The following is a 23,029-nucleotide window of genomic DNA, read 5'->3' on the forward strand; positions in this document are numbered from 1 at the left end:
ATAGGTCTGAAGGCCAGGTGCGGTGGCTCAGGCCTGTAATCCCAGTACTTTGGGAGGCCGAAGTCGGCATATTTTGAGACCAGCCTGGCCAACAGGGCGCATCCCCGTCTCTACAAAAAAAATACAAAAGTCAGCCTGGTGTGGTGGTATGCACCTGTAGTCCCAGTTACTCGGGGGCTAAGGTGGGAGGATTGCTTGAGCCCAGTATGCTGAGGTTGCAATGAGCCATGATTGTGCCACTGCACTCCGGCAAGGGCAACAGAGCAAGATTGTGTCTCAAAAAAAAAAAAAAAAGGCCTACAAAGTCTAGGAATGTGGAGTGAATTTTCTCAGGGGTGGCTGTGGCACTGTAGTTCTGTAAGGGAATGTCCTTGCTCTGAAGAGAAACACCCTGGGAAGCACTAAGGAGTGAAGGGCATGATGACGGCAACTTATTTTTAAATGACTCAGGGGGAAAAATAATAGATGAAATATGGCAAAACTTCAACATTGTTGAATCTAGATGGTGAGTGTAAGGGAGTTTGTTGTCCTCTACTCTTTGGTATGACTGAACATTCTTATAGTAAAATATTAGAATAAATGATGGTCGCAGTGTCATTTGCTTTGGGTGGGTGACTCTCAAGATCACTGAGCTTCCCTATTTTTCATGGAATCACCATTTACCTATTGCAAGAAAGAAAAGGTGTCTGTGCCTGGAATAGTACCCTTCCCTGAATGAGTATTGTTTTCTCTCTCTCTGATTTTCTGAGTGTGCCACTCTAGATAAAACTAACTCAAGCCTTTATCATCATTCCAAATGCTTTGAAACCACAGTGAGGTGGTTTCCCAAAGATAAACTGAATCAAAGAGAACATTGCTCTTATGGCTGTGGATACAGTCATCAGCGTGCTGAGGGAGTGGGGGTTATTTGTGGTGTCAGACCATGTTCAAAATGCTGTTTGATTATAAAAGGAAATCAGTTCTCTTCAGCCCTGAATGAGCAGCAATATCATATATTGGTTGCTTTTCCTTAAAACATTAATATTTGCAGTGCTCCATCAGCTACTCTGATTTCATTTTGAAATGTTGTAGTCTGTCTGTAAAATTCATTCCTCCACCCACCCACCCACTTACTCAGGGATGGGAATTATGGGTAATGGGGCAGGGAGGAAAACGTGATGCAACCAAAAACTGGAAGCACATTTGTGATGTTATAAGCAAGAACTGTATTGCTTGATGAGCATATGGAAAGGAAAAAAGCCACATCATCCGTCTATAGCAGTATTTCTAAACCTTCAATAATTCTTAAAAATTTGTGATTTCTGTCTTGTCTGAGGATCATTATTAACTATAGGAAAATTATCTGATATCCTCCCTTAAGTCCATTTACTTAAAAAAAAAACATTAAATGCCTACTTTGGTCTCATCCTAGACATTATTACCCATAAAGTCATGGCTTTAATGTGCTAATTTTATTTTTTCAAAGACATTATGCATAGCTAGATCATCCTCCCATATTTTGAACAGTATATGTAATCAGTGACATGTATACAGGAATCTACTTTTCAGAAAAGGACTTGGGGGCAAATGGATTGAGCTAAAAACATTGGCTTCTATGTGTGCCTGTGTATAAAACATATGCATTTTAACTAACCTTCATCATTTTATCCTTTCCTTCTTTCTGTGAAGGCCTTTAATAGTAAGTCAGTGATCTAAACAGCTTTGTACAGTTACTTTTCCAGAGTCCAAAAGATGTATGATTCAGGGAATATTTTGCTGATTAGAACACGAGCAGAAGTCCTGAATACTCAGAGATCACATATCTATTAAGTTCGGATGCAAAAAGAACCTTTTGATGCAAATATATCAAATATGCTTCAAAAATTTAGAATAGGAAATGTAATATGAAGCGACTGAAAATGTTTTATAAGCAAGGTTTTGGGCCCATTGAGATTTTTCTCAGCACTTTGTTTTAGTCTTAAAGAAATGGTACCTTGAGGCCACCTCCTCATTTCCCTTTGCATAAATCATCCTGATTTTCATAATGAGTTGCTTTCTTGGTGCAGACCTGTGGGCATGCATGTTGGTGTTTCAAATGTACTTTTCTTTCTTCTGTCCTTCATTTGGCAAATATTTGTTGCATGCCTACAACATCTAGCTTTTGGGGGCCGGGGAGACAATAAAAGCGAAAAAATAGTTCCTCCTCAGGAGCTTACAGTGTGGGAGACAGACACTAATAATCTCCCAAATCAACAGCAAATTGCCCCCAAGGAAGTAGTGTTAGAGCTGAGATCTGTGTAGGGGATTGAAGAGAATGAACCAGGCAAAGGGAACGTTCACTGCAAAGGCCCCTTTTGTGGCAAGACAGGTAGGGGAGCATCTCCCTTCCAAGGAATTGGAAGAATGTCAGAGTGGCTGGAGTCTGTGGCCACCTGGGGCTGGACCACAGCCATGGTGAGGAGTTTGGTCTTTACCCAATGGGGAACCACTGAAGGGCTTAAATTCCTCAAGAAAATGGAGGTTCTGTCAGCAATGAAAAAGGGAGAAGTGGGTATCAGGTACACAGGCAACAGTGCTTACAGAAACACCCCAAACATACCTACCCAAAACAGAACCCAGATTTTCCCATTTCCCACTGTCCCAAACCTGCTTGTGGTTCACTGTTTCTCACCTCAGTGAATGGCCTCACCATCCATCCTGTAGCTCATGCTAAAAATCTAGGTGTCAGCCATATCTGCCTCTTCATCCCCCATACCTAGTCCACGGCCAAGCTCTGTTCATCCCACCTGTATGAATCTATCAGTGTTGCTATAAAGGAATACCTGAGGCTGGGTCATTTATTTTTAAAAAGAGGTTTATTCGGCTCATTGTCCACTTCCTTGGAGCAATGAGCCATTGATTTGGGAGATGACTTGATTAGCATCTACCTCCTGTAGCTCCATGAGGAGGAACAATGTCTGTTTTGTTCTCCATCGCCTCCGCAGCATTTAAAGCCTAGATGTCATAAGTATGCAATAAATATATGTCAAATGAAAGACAGAGGCAACTAAGTATATTAGTATAAGAAGCATGGCACCAGCATCTTCTGGTAGGGACCTCAGGAAGCTTCCATTCATGGCAGAGGGAGAGGCCAGCAGGAATCATTTGGCAAGAGAGAAAGCAGGGGTCAGGGGAGGAGAAGGTGACAGGCTCTTTTTAACAATCAGTTCTCTCGGGAACTAACAGAACTCACTCACTACTGTCACGAACTCACTACTGCCAGGACAGCACCAAGCCTTTCATGAGGGATCAGCCCCACGACCCAAATACTCCCACCAGGCCCCACTTTCAACATTAGGGGTCACATTTCAACATGAGGTTTGGAAGGGTCAAACCATATCCAAACTATATCATCCCGTCTTAAACATCTCTGGAACTCATTCAATTCTCCATCTCTACCTTCAAATTCATGAGATTGTCTGTTGCCTGAACTACTGCCACGGTTTCTCAACTGCCCCGTGACCCTTGTGCCCCACAATCTGTTTTCCACACAAAGTGATGTTTTCAAAATACAAATCTGATCATGGCTCTCCTCTGCCTAAAGTCCAGGCACAGATCCAGGGAAAATCTCAGCCCAAGCCGATCATGGCGGACTCATTCCCCTTGCCGTTGGCTGGTTTCGCTGTGGCCAGAGACTTATTTCTGGCCATTGAAACCTGCGGGCATTTCTTCTGCAGAGCTTCTGGGAAAGGTATTCATGCATTTCAAAAGGGACCATTGGAAGAAAGGGATACTTTTAATTTTGTGAGATCCTGGGTGTGCCGTAGCCATCTTGCTACCAGCCTGAAAGTGCAATTCCAGGGACTGCGAGGAAAGCAGAGCCTGAAGACCAGGGCACCACCTCTGGAGACAATCCTCCAATGGGAGAGAAATCCCCTTGTAAGTAGGCCGGTTTGAGCTGGCTTTCCTGCCATGTGCAGTCTGATGCTGGTGTGTGTCTGAGGCAACCAGTGCCAAGTAAGCAGTTGATGACATGCATTGGAAGCTCAGTGGATAGATGTGAGCTGGAGAAATACCTATGTGGGTCCTCGGTGAAAACTGAAGGTTGGGGAAAAGAAGAAAGCAGAAAAAAAGCTTTAAAGAGGATAAGAGCTTCAAAGAAGATTGGGAGAAAATGGGCCACAGAGGTGCCAAAGGAGACCACCTGTGGCCTGAAAAAAGGATTTCCTGCTTGCCTGCCTTTCTGTATTTAAGACTCGTATTAAAAGGCATTATAACATTCCTAAATGTGTCCTAAGTGGACAAAAGGAAATGGCTCAGAAGTGTTTTCAGCTGGGGGAGGAAGCTGGGTTTCAGAACCAACCCTTGGGATTAACATCAGGAGAATCTGGCTTCCTGCCCTTTAATAAGTCACTTACCAGAATCTCAGAGGCAACCAAAAATAGACCAAACAACCCGGCCAGAGAATGCGCTTTCTCTTCTGAGTTTAAGACACTGAGGCGGTGTCACAGACAGGTCAGTGCCTCTGGTGTCTAGAGAAGGGGCAGCAGCTTGTGGGGAGAGGGCTGTCGCGCAAGTGTGGAAGTGGAGTGCCGAGATTGGAGGGACTAACCACGGGGAGGCACCGTTGGTAAGAACAGGCCTGGAAAGCCGCTGGCAGCGGTCACAGAATTAGGCGAGAGAGAGACCTCCATGGGAAAGGAGACGGGAGGTCCAAATGAGAGCGTGTGAGTTAAAAAAAAAAAAAAAAAAAAAAAAAAAAAGACCAGGAACTATGTTGCCATGGGAGAGGTTCTCCAACTTCAGTGTGCGCCAGAATCAGCAGGGGAACCGTGACAAATGTGGATTCCTGGTCTTCAGCCTCCCCCCTCCCCCCAGCCCCCGGCCCCCACTCGGATGCTGCAGGTCGGGGCCGACACGCACAGATTTACAAAGCTCCTCTGGCTGTTCCAGTGCCCAGGGCCGACTTTGAGCTGAGCTCCCTTCAGCTCCACCCTTCAGCTCCTGCACTGATGGAGAGAACGGGCGTTTCTTGGACGCCACGCCAAGAGTCCTTCTGACCCCTGGTATTCTGTGGGCCCGACGTGGCGGCCTCGGGCCTTGCAGCGCCGCCCAACGCAGTAGGACCCTGCGCTGGGAGCCACGGGGCAGTCGCGCGGCCCGGCCCTCCCCAAAAGCTTGACTCGCAGACGCTAGCCTGTGCCCCTGCCCCGTGCATGGCTGTTGCGCTGTGGCCTGCGCGAATAAACCTCCGGGCAGGTCTCCGTAGTGACTGGCAGACTCCGTGGCCAATTGTGACTCGGCGCTTGTTTGTCTCTGCCCCATCCCTCCCCGAGGAGCCATACTTCCATGACTGACAGGTCGTCCCAGACGCTGTTACGTAAGGGGAGGGTCAAGTGCAGCCCCACCCAAACCGGGGTGATTTGATTTGCAGAACCGAGCGTGGTCTTCCCGACGCCCCCGGAAGAACGTCTTTGACGGGCAGGTGTGAGAGCCAGTTGGCGCCGGGAGGCAAGGCGGAAGCCTCAGGCCCCAGGAGCGTGCAGCAGGGGGCGGAGCCCGCTGCCGAGGGCAGGGCAGGGCGGGGTGGGGTGGGGCGGGGCGGGGATCAAGCAGGGGCAGGGCTGGCTTTGCGGCCGGAGATGCTGTCGGGCCGCGACGGCGCTTGGCAGCCAGGAGCTCTGCATTGAAGGCACTGGGGTGAGGCTTACTGCCCGGCAGGCTGGTGGGTACCCGAGGGCTGAGGTGTCTGTAAATCTGGCCGCCAGCCTCCACGGGCCCGGCATTTGTCCATCTTTCTAGGCGCTCGCGACTCGGCGACGGCGGCCGCAGTGGGACACGGAGGCGGGGCCGGGCACCTGTGCGCGTTTGCAGGCACCTGCTGCGCTGGCCGCCTCGCAGCCCGGGACCGCTGCTGGGGACTGCGGCTTGAGCTGGGCCGGCCTGGCCCGAGGGAGAGGGGGGCCCAGCTGGCTCGCCCCGGTCCGTGCCCGCCCTCCCCGGCCGGGTCCCGACCCCGAGCTCTGGTTAAGGGGGCGTCGCCGGGCCCCAGAGCCCCCCCCAACTGGAGGGGCCCGCGGCTCCCGGGCCAGCCTCGAGCTAGCTGCGAGGCCAGGACAGGGCCCTCGCCTTGCATCACCTCGAGACAGGTTTGTCCAGATTCCCTGAGTGCTCAGAGACGGGTTTCCGCCCGTGGTGAGGGTGCCGGTCCGAGGCCGCCGCGGGTCCCGGCTGTCCCCAGCGAGCCTGGCCCGGGTCGTTTTCATCTTTTTTTCTGGCCCCTGCTGTGTCTCCTCTTAACGTGTAATTTCTTAAGTCCGATTCGGGGTGATGTGAGTGCGCTGTGGCATGTAGAGTTAACAGCAGCACTCATGTTTTAGCCTAGTTTTAGCTCTGCGACGCACTGTCATTCGCGCAGGCTGAAGACCCAGACTTCTCAGCTGGGTGATGTAAAGGAATGCAGCTGTGGCCAAACAGGCAGAAATTCTAAAATTGTTTCCAAGTGACAAGGATGTAACATGTCTTGCTTCCATCTATGTCATTCCTCTCAGAACACGTATGCTGTGCTTGTCCTAGGCTAGACCCTGAAAAGTGTGCTACAGTTTCTCGTGATTATGTTGCTGCTGGAAACATTGGATTAAAAGATCCATAGCAAAGTTAGGCAGCAGCAGACAGTATCTCCTGCTTAATGACAGGCAGAACCGGGGAAAAAAATTATTGGATTCTTAAAGAGAATCCTAACGCGTTAGACCTGGAAGAGACTTTACAGGTTTGCACCAACCCATTAAATGTATGTGGTGGAGCGCACCACTGTGTCCCAAGGGATGAGGTCCCGTGTTAGGTGTGTCCTAGAGGACACTGGGGTGCTGCACATTACTGCTGGATCTGAAAATCAGTGTCTTCATTTGAGCCAAACGGGAACATGCCCCCGCACATTTTTGATATCCCAAGTATATTCAGTGTGTCATACTCACCTTTAAAGGCATATTTGCGTAGAACTGTTGTTACTTGTTGCATGTTATCCATGCTAGTAGAAGAACCAGGATCTTCATTCCTCTGATTTAATTACTGGGTGGCATTTTCTCTTGGAAAACAAAACAGCAGTAATAGGCACTGGCAAGGTATGGATGACCTGGGTTGGGTACGTGCCTGGATGTCACAAGCTCGTCAGAGAAGACAAATTGTTGCTGACTGGGGACATTTAGTACATGGTTTGCTCATGATCTGTTTAAGAAATTAGGAAAACGTTGCTTAGTTTTGACCCTTTTCACCTTCAGCCTTTTGATTGGTGCAAGTAGGAATTCAGAGAAGGAGCTCTGCTTTAAAGGTAACAGAGCCTGGGGGGAAATCAGCAGGGCAGGGAAGTTGTTGTTCTTACAGCTGGGCTTGGCTGCTTTTCCTTTGCTTCTTTGTATTTTTAGTAAATGACCCACTGACTTTATGACCTTTGAGACATGCTTTCTTATCCACGACTTGAAGCTTCGGCTGGAAGATCTGTACTTGTGAAATGTCTCTCTTGCGTGCCTCTGTTGCATTTGTCTGGATTGCTTGGCAGTTCCTTAAGTACATGATCCTGCAGTTTCTATATGTTTCGAAGTTGTAGAAGGCAGTTTTTTGGGGGATGGTACTGACAGGTAACTTCTTCTGTCTTCTTAGTGACATACGTGTGCTCTGCCTTCCCTGTTTTCTCTCATTTCTTTGGCTAATACTTTGCTGGAGGAATCGTTTTGTACTCAAGTGAGTTGAGGCAGCGCTTAAACCAGCCTCCTTGTATCTTTATTGTTTGTTCCCATAACCCTGGGAACAGTGATACAACTTTTGTATATGTGGGTACAGTGCATTCTGAATCTGGCTTTCCTGTTAAATGCCGAGATGTGCTAGTAACAACTGTTGTCCGTATCTTCTGAATTTCTGGCACCAAAGCTCATCTGTATCACTGAGTAATCTGAATCCTAGCCAAGGGACCTGGTGCACAGATTCTTATAGACATCTAAGTGTGAAAGAAATTAGAACCAGAAAAGGAAGTGGGTATAGAAGGAAACTATTTCTGAAGATGCCTGAAGACCCTTTCCTAGGTTTTTATAACCCCTTGTTATATAACATTATATCGTATATCTAGGGTGTCATAGTTAGTTATTCATCATTTCAGAAGTCTTAACTGTTGGCCAGGCATGGTGGCTCATGCCTGTAATCCCAGCACTTTGGGAGGCTGAGGTGTGTGGATCACTTGAGGTCGGGAGCTCGAGACCTGCCTGACCAACATGGTGAAACCCTGTCTCTACTAAAAATACAAAACTTAGCTGGGTATGGTGGCAGACACCTGTAATCCCAGCTACTCAGGAGGCTGAGACAGGAGAATCGCTTGAACCCAGGAGGTGGAGGTTGCAGTGAGCCGAGATAACACCACTGCACTCCAGCCTGGGCAACACAGTGAGACTCCATCTGAAAAAAAAAAAAAAAAGTCTTAACTGTTGGCGTTGGCATGTTTCTATGTTTTCCCGTCTTGTTTTAAGGTAAAGTGAATGCTGAAGACAGAAGATTTGGATGATACACCACTGAATTTCTTTGTTTGGAATACACGTTATGAACCCTTTCTGGAGCATGTCTACAAGCTCTGTACGCAAAGTAGGTATAGTTGATAAATTCAGGAAGGAAACCCATTTGCTTCTGTGTCTGAAAACAGGGTCAGAATGAAGGCTAAAATAATCTGTCACGGTCACCTGTAATCTTGACAGAATTACCTGTTTTTTCTAGTTAAGGGTTTACTCTTGAGAAATAATTATTTTGTTGGTTAAAGTCTGTTTCTGAGACTGGGATTGCATCTCAAATAGAAATTGTTCTGGTCATCACAATTCTGAGATGATTTAGGTTATATTTACACATGATGAAATTTGTAACATTGTAGTTTTCTACTAAACTTCAAGGTTCTACGACTAGAACAGCTGTGGGAAAGGCAAGTCTAATATCATCAAGTCAGACTTGAGGGGCATTAATTTAGTTTTTCTAAATAAGATGATTTTTTAAAAAATATATTTTCATTTTAGGAAAGGTTAAAATAGGCAAACAATAAAAAAATAAAAACCAGCTGGGCACGGTGGCTCATGCCTGTAATCCCCAGCACTTTGAGAGGCTGAGGTGGGCAGATCACGAGGTCAGGAGATCGAGACCATCCTAATATGGTGAAACCCCGTCTCTACTAAAAATACAAAAAAATTAGCCGGGCGTGGTGGCGGGCGCCTGTCGTCCCAGCTACTCAGGTGGCTGAGGCAGGAGAATCGCTTGAACCCAGGAGGTGGAGGTTGCAGTGAGCCAAGATCACACCACTGCACTCCAGCCTGGAGAGCGAGACTCCATCTCAAAAAAAAAAAAAAAGAAAGAAAAACCATAATCTCACCTCTAGGAGAACAAACACCACTATTACTTTTTTTCTGTGTACATGACATCTCTTCCTTACTTGTACATAGTAATGGGGTACAAGTGCAGTTTTGCTACATTGGCATATTGCATTGTGCTGAAGTCAGGGCCTTTAGATGCCCCCATCACTGGAGCAATGCATATGCTATACATGTTTTTATATAGCTAATTAAACAGCCTTTGGTTGTACTTGCGCCAAGGAAGTACCTATGAGATGGTAGTTTAGTCTCTGACTCATGTCGACCTTTGTCTTTGACGAAGGATGACCGTTTATGCTGGTGATATTTGAAATGTCGAAACATACCCAGTAGGGACAAATCAAAATCAGACCCAGGCAAGTGAGATAATAGTTTCATTCTTTGTTTCTAACCCAAGTGCTAACAGGCAGTGACTAATTTCAGTCATCCACACTATTTTAAGCTTCTTAGCACCTAACCTTCTGTAGCATCTAAGTGCTGGGGGACTTTTCTAGCCTTGTACAGTTGTCTAATTGCTTAATAACTCCTTGCCCTCTTTTTGGGGCCACTAGGAAAAAACATTTCTGTGTTTCAGTTAATCCTGTACACACTGATTGTATCATCCTTATAGGATGAGTTTCCCTATATGAAAGAGTTTCTCTAATGCTTTGATCTTGCTTCAGGTTTGTCTTCTCTTTATATGACCTGCCTGCCCAAAGGAACTTTCTAGTTGTCTTGGTCACGGTGTTAGAATGTACTTGTAAAGGAGTAATTCCAGCGTTTAGGCCATGGAGCTAATAATGTACTCTTGTGATTTAAGAATCATCCTAACAGATACTCTTACAACTTCATCTTGTATAGAGATCTGAAGGTGAAGAGAAGACATTAACAGGGGACGTGAAAACCAGTCCTCCACGAACTGCACCAAAGAAACAGCTGCCTTCTATTCCCAAAAATGCTTTGCCCATAACTAAGCCTACATCTCCTGCCCCAGCAGCACAGTCAACAAATGGCACGCATGCATCCTATGGACCCTTCTACCTGGAATACTCTCTTCTTGCAGAATTGTAAGTCCGTAACAAACTATTTGGTTAAATTAGGAATGATCCTTTAAAGTGAAGAATGAAATTTATTCTGATGGACGGAGTAAAGGGCAGACATTTAATCTCAAAGTTCAAACCTGTCCCTTTCCAGTATCAAACTTAATAAATATAAAACTATAGGCTATTGCTGGTGATAAAATGTTTCTTAACCAAGACGTAGGTAGAGATATAAAAATAGCCTCTCTTAAAGATTCTTTAGAGCTCGAGTGAATAAGATTTAAAGGCAGAGGGTACTTTAATTTCCATGTCTGTTTTGGAGAGTAAAAGGAAGAAACTAAGGTTTATTAAGAACCTACAGTAGATTGGCCAGGCATGGCGGCTCACGCCTATAATCCCAGCACTTTGGGAGGCCCAGGCAGGTGGATCACGAGGTTCAGGAGTTCAAGACCACCCTGGCCAAGGTGGTGAAACCCTGTCTCCACTAAAAATACAAAAATTAGCCAGGTTTGGTGGCAGGTGCCTGTAATCCCAGCTACTCAGGAGGCTGAGGCAGAGAACTGCTTGAAGTCGGGAGGTGGAGGTTGCAGTGAGCCGAGATTGCACCATTGCACTCCAGCCTGGGCGACAAAGCGAGATTCCGTCTCAAAGAATCTACAGTATATTAGGAACTTAATAAATTTGGTCTTTATGTGAAGTGAGGAATTCGCCTCCTGGAGGTTTTTCTAGAGAGTGGGACAGTGGGAGAGTGGATGTCTCTGCCTTCTTGGGTCAGACTGATCTGGAGGGTGGTGCTCCATTTGGTTGTCACCTTGTAGGCAGCCTCCTGACAGATGGAGGAGAAGGCCTAGCAGGGAGGGACCAGGAAGGCCAGACCTTAGGGATCAACAGTTGAAGGAACTAGAGAAGTTTTCTTGGAGAAGAGACAGCTTAAGCACATATTAAAGTTGTCTTAATATATTTGAAGGTCTGTCACAAGGAAGGATCTTATTCTATATGACCCCCAAAGGCAGGACTTAGCAATTCTAGGGAGAGACAAAGATGTGGGCTCCATGTAAGGAAGACGCTGACTGGTCACCGAGGTCTGCAGCTGGGCTGCAGTTGCACCTGGTTGTGGAGTGCAAGAAGCCAAGCAGGGTGTGGAGTGCTGGCAGTGACCCTGTGGTGCCTGGCACACAGAGGGGCTCCAGCACTGCACAGATGCAGGTGGCATTTCATTTGAGAATTTGTTAAAAGGACAGAAAGTTTGGAGAATTGTTAATTTCCATCATTTAAAAATTCCTTTGTATACAGTTATTTTAAAAGCATCCTTGATTGAGAGGCCGAGGCGGACAGATCACGAGGTCAGGATATCGAGACCACAGTGAAACCCCGTCTCTACTAAAAAAATACAAAAAAAAAAATTAGCCGGGCGTGGTGGCGGGTGCCTGTAGTCCTAGCTACTCGGAGAGGCTGAGGCAGGAGAATGGCGTGAACCCGGGAGGCGAAGCTTGCAGTGAGCCGAGATTGCGCCACTGCACTCCAGCCTGGGCGACAGAGCGAGACTCCGTCTCAAAAAAAAAAAAAGCATCCTTGAGCTAGGCACAGTGGCTTATGCCTGTAATCCCAGCTACTTGGGAGACTGACGCAGGAGGATCACTGGAACCCAGGAGTTCAAGACCAGCCTGGGCAATAGAGTGACCCCGTCTCTAAAAAAAAAATTACAAATTTCCCAGCTGCAGACCTATAGTCCCAGCTACTCAGGAGGCTGAGGTGGGAGGATCACTTGAGCTCTGGAATGTGAGACAAGCGTAGGCCATATAGTGAGACCTCATCTTTTTTTCTTTTTTTTTGAGATGGAGTCTCACTGTGTCACCCAGGCTGGGGTGCAGTGGCACAATCTCAGCTTACTGCAGCCTCTTCCTCCTGGGTGCAAGCGATTCTCCTGCTTCAGCCTCTGGAGTCGCTGGGACTACAGGTGCACGCCACCATGCCCGGCTAATTTTTGTAGTTTTAGTAGAGACTGGGTTTCACCATGTTGGCCAGGCTGGTCTCAAACTCCTGACCTCAAGTGATCTGCCTGCTTCGGCCTCCCAAAGAGCTGAGATTACAGGCATGAGCCACCGGGGACAGCCTATGAGGCCTCATCTTTTTTTTTTTTTTTAAACCAAAAAAAAAAAAAAATCCTTGACCCCTCCCTCAATGTATTAATGTTGTAATGGTCAGAGGGTCTGAGGCCCCAGTGTAACTTTTTAACTGTATACAAAGGCTGGGTGTGATTTGGTAGTAATGGCCCCTTTGGCTCTATAATGGAGGCCTTGTGTTTGAGGCTGGGCAGTGAGTTGGACAGGCCTCTATTGGGGTGATTAAATCTGTATTAGAACTGCCTTTTCTGGCAAACTTCACTGTAGTAGATACATCTGCTGGCCACGTTGCTGTTGACATGCTGAATTTTAGCAACTTAAAAATGAACTGGATAATAACTCAAAAATGATTAAAAATAAGTGAATGGAAAGTAGGTAGTAAAAATGATAAACTTAAGGCCTGATAAACTAGTTCTTGATGGAATCCAGGATTGGCAGGTTAATGTGATCAGAATGGCTGTGGGTGGGTAACTGGGTCCCAGAAGAACCAGTGTAGGCTTTGTGTCAATACACTTGTCGTTTCTTGTTTTCAGCACCCAGTTTCCCATTCCCTGGCAAGGCCCACAGAATTCAGGTGTCTGCATCAGGGTGTCCATTTGAGAGCAGGGCGTGTGAGAGCCGCACAAGGATGCCTGCCCTCCCCAGGCAGCACTGCGAGTCTGAACATTGCCTTCTGCTATGGGATCTTGTGATTAAAATGTAAAATGACAACTTTGTGACCCAATTCCAAGAAATCTTAATTTACCTAACATTGTATTTTAAAAGTGTTTGAATGATCATCCAGTCACAAAAGCATAATTTTACAAATACTCTCATTGACCTCAGCTGTACAGAACTTACCTCAGGTTGCATTATTCAGAATTACCTATAGGCTGGTTTCCAAGAGGATGTTTTGGAAGAGCGAATTTCTGGGAGGAAACTTGATTCATTTATCCCTGTTTGGCTTTAGTTCTTATTGTGGGGCCCCTGCTGGCCTGCTGGTTTCTCTGTGAGCTGCTGCTATGAGGCCGGTAGTGGGCAGCGGTCAGGGCCGGGGCTCTGAGTTGTGTCAGGTGAGAGATTGTGAGAACTCGGCTTAGAGGGTTTGGGCATCAGCTGCCCCTTGAGGGGCCATTGATTGTCGCAAAGTGAATGTGGGGTGGTTTGATCTGCATGTGTCATTTGTATCCACACAAGTTAATTATTCTGCTTTTGTTGTAGTACCTTGGTTGTGAAGCAGAAGCTACCAGGCGTCTATGTGCAGCCATCTTACCGCTCTGCATTAAGTAAGATGAGGATTCACTCTTAATTTATGGGCACATTTAGTTCCTCCCACACAAATTTAGGCCTTAACTCTTTTATTTTTTCCTACAGTGTGGTTTGGAGTAATATTCATACGGCATGGACTTTACCAAGATGGCGTATTTAAGTTTACAGTTTACATCCCTGATAACTATCCAGATGGTGATTGTCCAGTAAGTTGGAGACACAGTCTGCCTTCATTTGTGGATCAGTGAGAAGGGCTGAAAGGGCTTACAGCTTTCCTGGTTCTTTTCCTGACCTGGTACCTTTATGATTTATCTACCCAGTAGTTGTCCAGGGGGGACTTCTGTGCTTTGCAGCAGCTTCCGGCATGCCATCAGAGCTTGTTTCTCTGCTCAGGGTCTGCAAGGGAGGCTGGCTGCCTGCCATCCTGCAGCACTCACCAGGTGAATGGTGGCCCTCAGGCTCTAGTGGAGGAGAGGGAGTTTTCCCCGCTTCATTGCAAAATTTAGTTTTTCAGGAAAATGGTAAAAGTAGTTAAGTAGCCCTCTTGAGGCAGCCCTTCAGCTTTAAATAACGTGACTGCCTTGTCCTGAAGCTCTTTTTATCACCATTCCTATGGGTCTCATAAGCGCCACTGCTTCCATTAAAGGACATGTCTCTCTTTATTTAAATACAGCGCTTGGTGTTCGATATTCCCGTCTTTCACCCACTAGTTGATCCCACCTCAGGTGAGCTGGATGTGAAGAGAGCATTTGCAAAATGGAGGTAAGTAAATAAAGTGTTTCTTTTAGTGACATAATACAGCCAAGAGGACGCCTCGGTAATCACGCCATGTTTCCCTTTAGGCGGAACCATAATCATATTTGGCAGGTATTAATGTATGCAAGGAGAGTTTTCTACAAGATTGATACAGCAAGCCCCCTGAACCCAGAGGCTGCAGTACTGTATGTAACTTTTGCTTTGTTATTTAAAATAAATTTGAAGATGGAGCTAAGTAGATTAAGTTAGTAACTTTTTGACTTAAACTTTTAACACAGGTATGAAAAAGATATTCAGCTTTTTAAAAGTAAAGTTGTTGACAGTGTTAAGGTGTGCACTGCTCGTTTGTTTGACCAACCTAAAATAGAAGACCCCTATGCAATTAGGTAAGTGGTGCATCCCCCAAACGAACTGTCCACTGTCCTTTCCAATATGCTGCTTCCTTTCTCCGGGTGGTCTCAGAATAGGGATTTAAAAAGGCACATGCATAAGCTGTTAGCCTACAACCTTTATAACTTGGTGCCAACTCGATTTCTGATGCCTCTGAGGCTCTTCTCTTAAACAAAAAGCTTCACATCTGACAGGCTGTGCTGACAGCACATTCTCTGGTGACTTTGGTTTCCCAGGGATCCTTGCGATATATTTATTCATTCACATGTCAGGACTCTTCTTTTCAGCTGGCAGTTTTAGCTGGAGCCCCTCTTAAACTTCAAACCCTCATAGACATTCAGATGTGGTAAAAGGAGGGAAACTGAATAGCGTGAGAATGGTGGGTTCCTGAAGCACTATGACATTTGATTTAAGGAACAGTGTCTAGAGGAGTATTGGGAATGGACGAACTGGTGATTTTGCTCTTTGGCAACATTGGTACTGCTTAGGAAGGCAGTGGAATATAGCTGTTAAGAGCTTGGACTCATGGCCAGCCGTGGTGGCTTATGCCAGTAATCCCAGCACTTTGGGAAGCCGAGGTGGGTGGATCACGAGGTCAGGAGTTCAAGACCAGCCTGACCAACATGGCCAAACCCCATCTCTACTAAAAATACAAAAATTGGTCAGGTGCAGTGGCTCACACTTGTAATCCCAGCACTTTGGGAGGCTGAGCCGGGAAGATCACCCGAGGTTGGGAGTTCGAGACCAGCCTGACCAGCATGGAGAAACCCCGTCTCTATTAAAAATACAAAATACAAAATTAGCTAGGTGTGGGTGGCGCATGCCTGTAATCCCAGCTACTTGGGAAGGCTGAGGCAGGAGAATCGCTTGAACTGGGGAGGCAGAAGTTGCAGTGAGCCAAGATCTTGGCATTGCACTCCAGGTACCTGTAGTCCCGGCAAGGCTGAAGCAGGAGAATGGCCTGAATCTAGGAGGCAGAGGTTGCAGTGAGCCGAGATCACACCACTGCACTCCAGCCTGGGTGACAGAACTAGACTCAGTCTGAAAAAAAAAGAGCTTGGACTCGGCAGATGGACTACTTGGCTTTTGTACTTTTTAGCTCTGGTAACCCAGAGCAATTAATTTTACTCTGCTTTGCTTTCTTAATCTTTAAATAATAGTACTTCAAAGGTTGGCGTGAGGCTTAAATGAGATCATTCATGTATGAGGGATAGTTATGTGACAAAATTAATGAGATAATGTCTAAAACATACATGTTGACAACAATAAAAAAAAGTACTGTGCTTTATTAAGTTAGGGGAATTGGCTTAAAGCTTAATTACTGCAAAATGAATGTTATAGAAATTTAGTGAGCCAACAAATAGTTTTAAATACTTTTCTCTTCCTTAAGCTTTTCTCCATGGAATCCTTCTGTACATGATGAAGCCAGAGAAAAGATGCTGACTCAGAAAGTAAGTGGATAACTACTTACGAAATGGCTAACTCATTGTTTCTTTTCTAAAATTTCTTCATTTGGAGACTGCTCATTACATACAAGTAACTTTTTTGGGAAACAAGTTTGTACAGTGCTGAAATCTCCTCACCAGTAATTTTTTAAATATCTGTTTTGATTGTGCCTAGAAGAAGCCTGAAGAACAGCACAATAAAAGTGTTCATGTTGCTGGCCTGTCATGGGTAAAGCCTGGCTCAGTACAGCCTTTCAGTAAAGAAGAGAAAACAGTGGCGACTTAAGAGATGGTGAATCTGGTGCACCATGCACTTTCCTGCTGGACTCTGGCCTAGTTCAAGCTGACCAATGGCAGAGGACTGCCTGAAGAGTAAAACTGTGTGAACAATGACTGACTGCCAGTGTTTTCCATGTATGCATAGGTTCTAACAGCAGGGTTTGGAAACCTGTCTCTAAGTAATGCATTACTTCTGTCAGAAGTGTCTTAGGGTGGTTATCTAGTTCAGTACTCCAAATTATTGGGGACCTTGAGGCTTAAGTAAGTATTTTTCTGAATATAATGCTAAAGGTAAGTTGCATTCATTTGAACTAATAGAGCAGACAGAATTCAGCACTACTTAATAGTTTATAAATCAGTGGTTTCAGTTGTATATATGTTAGGAAATGGAGAAGTATAGAGAGAGCAGGTTCCATAGCTCAGCACTTTTAAGTGGAAGATCATTTGAATCTCAGTCTTCAGCCTGCACTGATTTGTAGCCTGCACTGTCTTACTGATTTACAAACTGAAATCACTGAGAAATGTCTTCAGTTGAGTGAGAAGAAACCAGGACACTTGTTCCTAGTGTTGTGTTGTTTTTTTTAAGCAAATTACTTACTGTATTTTTATGGCAGGAGGGAGAAAAAGTGTTAAAACGGTTTCTAATGAAGTCCGGTATTTAAATGATGAATGACTAATGTGTTTAGTAGAGACAAAATAAACCAATAAATGTTTGTTCTTTGCCATTTATGCAGGAAACTACCCTTTTCTCAATATGACCAAACAAAGGCTAATTTATAAATGCTTTATTGAAAAATACACTTATCTTCATATAAAATTACAGTAGCAGTAAGTATCTTGAGAGGTTTTATAAATATTTTTACAGAACACTATTCTAATTGAACAGTGTAAGTTCCATATTTCTCTCAGAGCAATATGAAGTTACCTAGTAACTTTGTTTATACTGATTCAATTTACAATTGAATTTTCTCCCTAATATTATTAATTTGACTTGAAAACTGCTGGAACAATAGTGATTAATAAAGATATGTATAGATAATTCAACAGCTGTTAAATAACATTTTCTAATTTGTATAAATGGTACTGTGGTACTAATAAAAACCTAAATTCTCTAACCAATTTTTTTTAAACTGCCAGGAACACCCAAAAATATTTTTAAATATATCACCTTAATAGACATTTCTTTTAGATAACTCCCTCCTAAAGGAAGAGGTCGTAATTTTTCATATTAATCCCCTCAATTCAACTTGATTTAAAATCTTTTCTTAGCTGGTTGATCCCTATATAACAAAAAACTGGAGAATTTAAAACATATTCCCAAAAGGTGGCTATAGGGGCTTTAACAGTTTAAAAAAGTACAAAAGCATTAAAGAAAATATTGGATGTATAGCCTGGAAGTTTTGTACTTAATAAAATTCACATTGTAGAAAGTGCTATCACAAATATACAGCAAAATCTGGGTTACAAAATCATGCATTTTACAGCCCTAAAGTGCCGCCACTTATACAGGTTCACTCAGACATTGCACACCCGAACAATCAAGGACTTTTCACACTGCACCACACCGAATGGGGAGAGGGAAGACATGCACAAAGGGAACGGGAGATGAGGGCTAATGACCTAGGACCTCCATACCTGGGTGCGCTCTCCTTTGTCAGGAATGCAAAAATCACACACTCCTACCAGGTGTTTTAGGACAAAATACCTAACTTTTGTTTTGCTTTTTATGAGGACTACAGCTGACCACAGAACAGGTAGGATTGAACTTGAAACACAGTTCTTCTGTTGGAGTACATCAACAGAAGCCTCCTATGCTCACGTTTGAGTACACATCATTTTCTTGCAGTATTTCTAAAAGCTTTGCCAGAGTCAAAAATCCAAGTTTGGATTCTAAGCAGCCTTGACAGTAATCACTGACTGGTAGGGAAAAAAAGACAGTTGGGATGAATTAAAATGTTCTAAGGACACTGGAAGGAGTTAAGTCCCATTTCTCACCAAAATGTCCCCTCATGTTACTAACAGGCTGTAACTGATCAGCTGGATTAAGGAAAAAAGCTTCATAATCTAGACGCATTAAAGGCTGCTGCTAAACAGATTTTGTGAAAAGAGTTTCAATACAAGAGACTAACCTCAGTGGGAACCACGGTCATTAGCTACGTCTTGGAGACGGCGCAGTAAGGCAGAATGATTTTCTGGGCAAATTCTTTTTGCAGGTGATTCACTTCCATCTTCCAAAAGAATTCCTCTCTTTTTAGTTGGAGTTTCTCCTGTGCGTATCATACTATTAATTTCTCTCAGTCTCTATGATGGGAAAAAGATATAAAAATTTTAAAATGCAAACGCACATAGCTCAGTATTAAGTCAAAGAATCTCAAATGAGTTAAGCAGTTTACCTGGAAGAGTTTGAATACATCTACAGAGAAAAGAAACACTAAGTTACATAACCTGCCAACTTTACTTTTCAGCTGGCTGAGGCTGATGGCTATTTGAGAAGGGGCTGAGTAGTTCTATTTTTAACAAGCTCTTCCACAGGCACTTTTGACCTATACATTTCTATAATTTGTGAGTTCACAAATTTGATTTTTTTTACAATTATGGAGCATTACATTGCTATCTGATAGTCACTTAGACACATCTTTTTCTCTTTTTTAAAAGTACAATTTTATACAATATTCCCTTTTTTTCAGTCTAATGTTACTCAGTTTTTAGCAGCCATTCTCAACTGGGATTTCACTAGAAAAGTAGGCCTTAATTCCCTAAGGTATCCATTGTAGGTAATAAATTAGTAAGGTCTAGAATGGTACTATCCTTGGGAGAACTGAGGATTATCCTTGGGAGAATTGAGAAAAGTTACTCAAATTATTTTCTGGACAGTGGCTCAGATGAGGAGCTGCAATTGAGAAAGACACTGCCAGAATGCCAGAAAGACTGGCTGGCTGTACAGCGCCTTTAGCATTCAGTTTCTCCAAAGCCTCTAAAAGTCGTCTGTCACATTATTTTCTGCTAGTTTGTTGGTTAAAATTCTTTTTCATGTGCTGCTTCATCCATGTTTGCTTACAGAAAGCATACTAAGCAAATTCACAGATACAGGAAATTGTAAACATACAAAAGTAGAGAAGCATAATGCATCCTCACATACCTGTTCCTCTACTTCAGCATGTTTGGCAAGCCTTATTTGATTTATACTCTCATTCACTTCCATTGCCCAGATTATTTTAAAACAAATCCCAGACATATTTTATCATGACACTTGTTATTTTTATTCTTTAAAGTAATAAATGTTTTGGGGGTTTTAATGAAAATCAGTGTTCTTTATTAACAGATGTGCCTTCACAAGTGTTTTTCTTTTTTTCTTTTAATTAACAGTAGAAATGGGGTTGCACTATGTTGTCCAAGCTGGTCTTGAATTCCTGGGCTCAAGCAATCCTCCTGTTTTGGCCTTCTAATGTGCTGGGGTAACAGGCATGAGCCACTGCACCTGGCCACAAAATCTTAAGCATCTGAAGAAAGCTTTCCTTCAACTCTTTTTCTAGCCCCCTTTCTGCCTTCCTAAGAGTCTGGTCTGCATTTGCTATCTCTGCAATCTCCTATTTGCCTGAATATTTCTTACGCTGTTTACTGTATACATTGTTAATTGCGTATAAGCAATGACACCATAATTTATTTTTCAACAAGTCATACCAGTGCACTGACATTGCTCTGTCAAGTATCACTAATGACCAGTCTTCATCTTAACTGATCTTGTATTTGATAATTATTTTCTCATAGTAGTCTAAATGTTAGTACGTTATAGATTGGTTCTAGACATAAGCTACTTCTTCCTTTGTAATATTCTCCCCCTGAGTTTCAGCTATCACCTATTAAGATGACAAATCTTTCTCCAACCAAGTCTAACAATCGCTGCCATTTTACTGGACAGACTCCCAACTCTGTGCTGGAAATACCTACAGTCGTGTAAAACTGTTCCTCTGAAAAAATCCCTCATACTCCCTTGTCAGCCTATCCTAAACCACCACTAATGTTCTTGTCCAATAGTTTTGCCTTTTCCAGAATGTCATAGAAATGGAATCATAAGTAGCCTACTGAATCCAGTGTCTTTCACTTAAGCATTGATGCATTTGAGATTTATCTACATTGAATGTATCAGTTCCTTTTTATTGCAAAGTAGCAGTCAATTGTCTGGATGTACCACAGCTTATTTATATGCATTCACCAGCTGAAGGACGTTTGGGTTGTTTCCCACTTTTTGGCAATTAGGAAGAAAGTCACTATAAACAGTCATGTACTTGATTTTGTCTAAACATAAGCTTCCATTTCATTTGTGTAAATACCTAGGAATGAGATTGCTGGTTGTATGATAATGGTATGTTTAAGAAACAACTTTCCACAGTGGTGATGCCATTTTGCATTCACACCAGCAATATGTAAAATTGTTCCACATTGTTGCCAGAACTTATGATTTGTCACTTTTTAGATTTTAGCCATTCTAACAGACAGGCATGTAATGGGTGAAGTGTGTTCAAATCTTTTGCCCACTTTTACATTTGGTGGTTTTCCTACTGAATTTTGAGAATTCTTTAGATACTGTAGACATACAAATGCTTCATCGGATATGGAACGTGTACAGATTTTCTAATAGTCTATGGCTGGTTTTTTAATTCTCTTAACAGTGTCTCAAAGAGCAGAAATTATTCGTTTTGATAAAATCCATTTTAACAGTATTTTATGGATTGTGCTTTTGATGTATATAAAATTTTCCCATAAAACGTTCACTAAGATTTTCTGTTGTCTTCTAGAGGTTTTGTAGTTTGAGATTTTACATTTATGTCCGTGGTTCATTTTTAGTTTTTGTATATAGTGCAGGGTATGGGAATAAGTTTACTATTATTTTGTTACATGAACATCCAATCGTTCCAGCACCATCTGTTGAAAAGGCTATCCTTTCTCTACCAAATTGCCTTTGCACCTTTGTTGAAAATCAGTTTACCATATACGTGTTGTCTATTTCAGGACTCTGTTCTCTTCTATTGATCTCTGTGTCTATACTTCCAACAACACTACTGTCTTGATTACTGTGGTGGTATAATACAGATATTTTGTGTACCTTCATAATTAGTGTGAATCCTCCAACTTTGAATTATTTTAGCTATTTGAGTTCCTTTGCCTTGTAAATGACAAACTTTAGAATCATTTTTTACATAAATCTGTTTGGATTTTGACTGAAATTGGTTTGAAATTATAGACCAATTGGGAGAAAACTGCTGTTTCATTTTCCATGAATTGGAAACTAAGGTATCATTTTCATTCACTGTCATGAACATATTTCTGTATTTTCTCAGGCTTTAATTTCTCTCACCAAGCTTCTATAGTTTTCAGGATATATGTGTTGCATAGTTTTTATCATACTTACCCCTAAGTAATTTTAAAATGTTACGGTATTCAATTTTTTATTTTACTTCTGATTGTTCACTGCTAGCATATAGAAATACATTTGATTTTTGTATATTGATCACATAACCTCCCTTAGTAGTTCTAGTAGCTTTTTGTGGATTCTTTGTGATTTTTCTATGCAAACATTTCAGGCTGTATGGCTTCTTTTTCTTGTCTTATTGCACATGCTAGGACTCCCAGTTACAATGTTGAACGGGGTAGTGAGAGTGGACATTGTTGCCTTGTTCTTGATCATAGGGGCAAGGCATTCAGTCTGTCACCATTAAGTATATCTGTAGATGCTTTTGGTAAATGTTTACCAAGCTGAGGAAGTTCCTTGAGTTTTTACATTAATGAATGTTGGATTTTGTCAGATGCTTTCCTTCAAACACTAAGATGATTTATCACCTTCACTTTTTGGGAGAGTTTCTATAGAACTGGCATTATTTCTTCCTTAGATGTTTGGTAGCATTTACCAATGAAGCCATCTGGGCCTACGGTTTTCTCTGACAGGAGGTTTTTAAACCACAAATTAATTTCTTTAGTAGATACAGGGGCTACTGAGACTACTACTACTACTTGAGTTTTATTAGTTTGTATCTTTCAAGAATTTGTCTATTTCATGTGCATTGTCACATTTATTGGCATTAAAGTTTTGAAACAGGGTCTCACTCTGTTGCCCAGGATGGAGTGCAGGGGTGCCATCACAGCTCACTGCAGCCTTGACTGCGCAGCCTCTAGTGACCCTCCCACCTCAGCCTCCCAAGTAACTGGGACTACAGGTACACCTCACCAACCCCACCACACCTGGCTTTTTTTTTTTTTTTTTGAGACAAGGTCTTGCTATGTTGCCCAGGCTGGTCTTGAACTACTGGGCTCGAGGATCCTTCTGCCTTGGTCTCCCAAAGTGCTGGTATTATAGGCATGAGCCACAACATCTGGCTGGCATTAAGTTGTTCTTTATCTTTCATTATACTTTTAATGTATCC

The 23,029-nt window shown here is 43.3% G+C and overlaps 2 protein-coding genes across 7 annotated transcripts in view; one reads left to right on the top strand and one right to left on the bottom strand.

Annotated features, from left to right (window-relative positions):
- The first annotated feature begins 5,505 nt into the window (after positions 1-5,505).
- AKTIP (AKT interacting protein) lies at positions 5,506-17,985 on the top strand. 4 transcript variants are annotated; one of them, XM_012505012.1, is made up of 10 exons: positions 5,506-5,658; positions 8,472-8,583; positions 10,191-10,396; positions 13,693-13,757; positions 13,846-13,946; positions 14,414-14,502; positions 14,583-14,681; positions 14,775-14,882; positions 16,277-16,337; positions 16,507-17,985. In XM_012505012.1, exons 2-10 carry the CDS (start codon positions 8,542-8,544, stop codon positions 16,615-16,617), a joined length of 882 nt encoding a protein of 293 aa, XP_012360466.1. In that variant the 5' UTR covers positions 5,506-5,658; positions 8,472-8,541; the 3' UTR covers positions 16,618-17,985. The 4 variants fall into 4 exon arrangements, with proteins under 4 accessions (XP_012360466.1, XP_003263098.1, XP_030652902.1 ...); XM_003263050.3 differs by having other exon boundaries at positions 16,510-17,985; XM_030797042.1 differs by having other exon boundaries at positions 5,567-5,683; positions 16,507-17,335.
- Positions 17,381-23,029, bottom strand: part of RBL2 (RB transcriptional corepressor like 2) — a 56,700-nt gene continuing 51,051 nt past the window's right edge. For all 3 annotated transcript variants that reach the window (XM_030797026.1, XM_030797022.1, XM_030797032.1), the window contains one exon: positions 17,381-18,911. In XM_030797026.1, coding sequence (XP_030652886.1) covers positions 18,741-18,911 — 171 coding nt within the window. In that variant the 3' untranslated portion in view covers positions 17,381-18,740. The remainder of the gene's footprint in view (positions 18,912-23,029) is intronic.

Source organism: Nomascus leucogenys, chromosome 2 (genome assembly GCF_006542625.1).
Source record: "Nomascus leucogenys isolate Asia chromosome 2, Asia_NLE_v1, whole genome shotgun sequence".
Classification (NCBI taxonomy): domain Eukaryota; kingdom Metazoa; phylum Chordata; class Mammalia; order Primates; family Hylobatidae; genus Nomascus; species Nomascus leucogenys.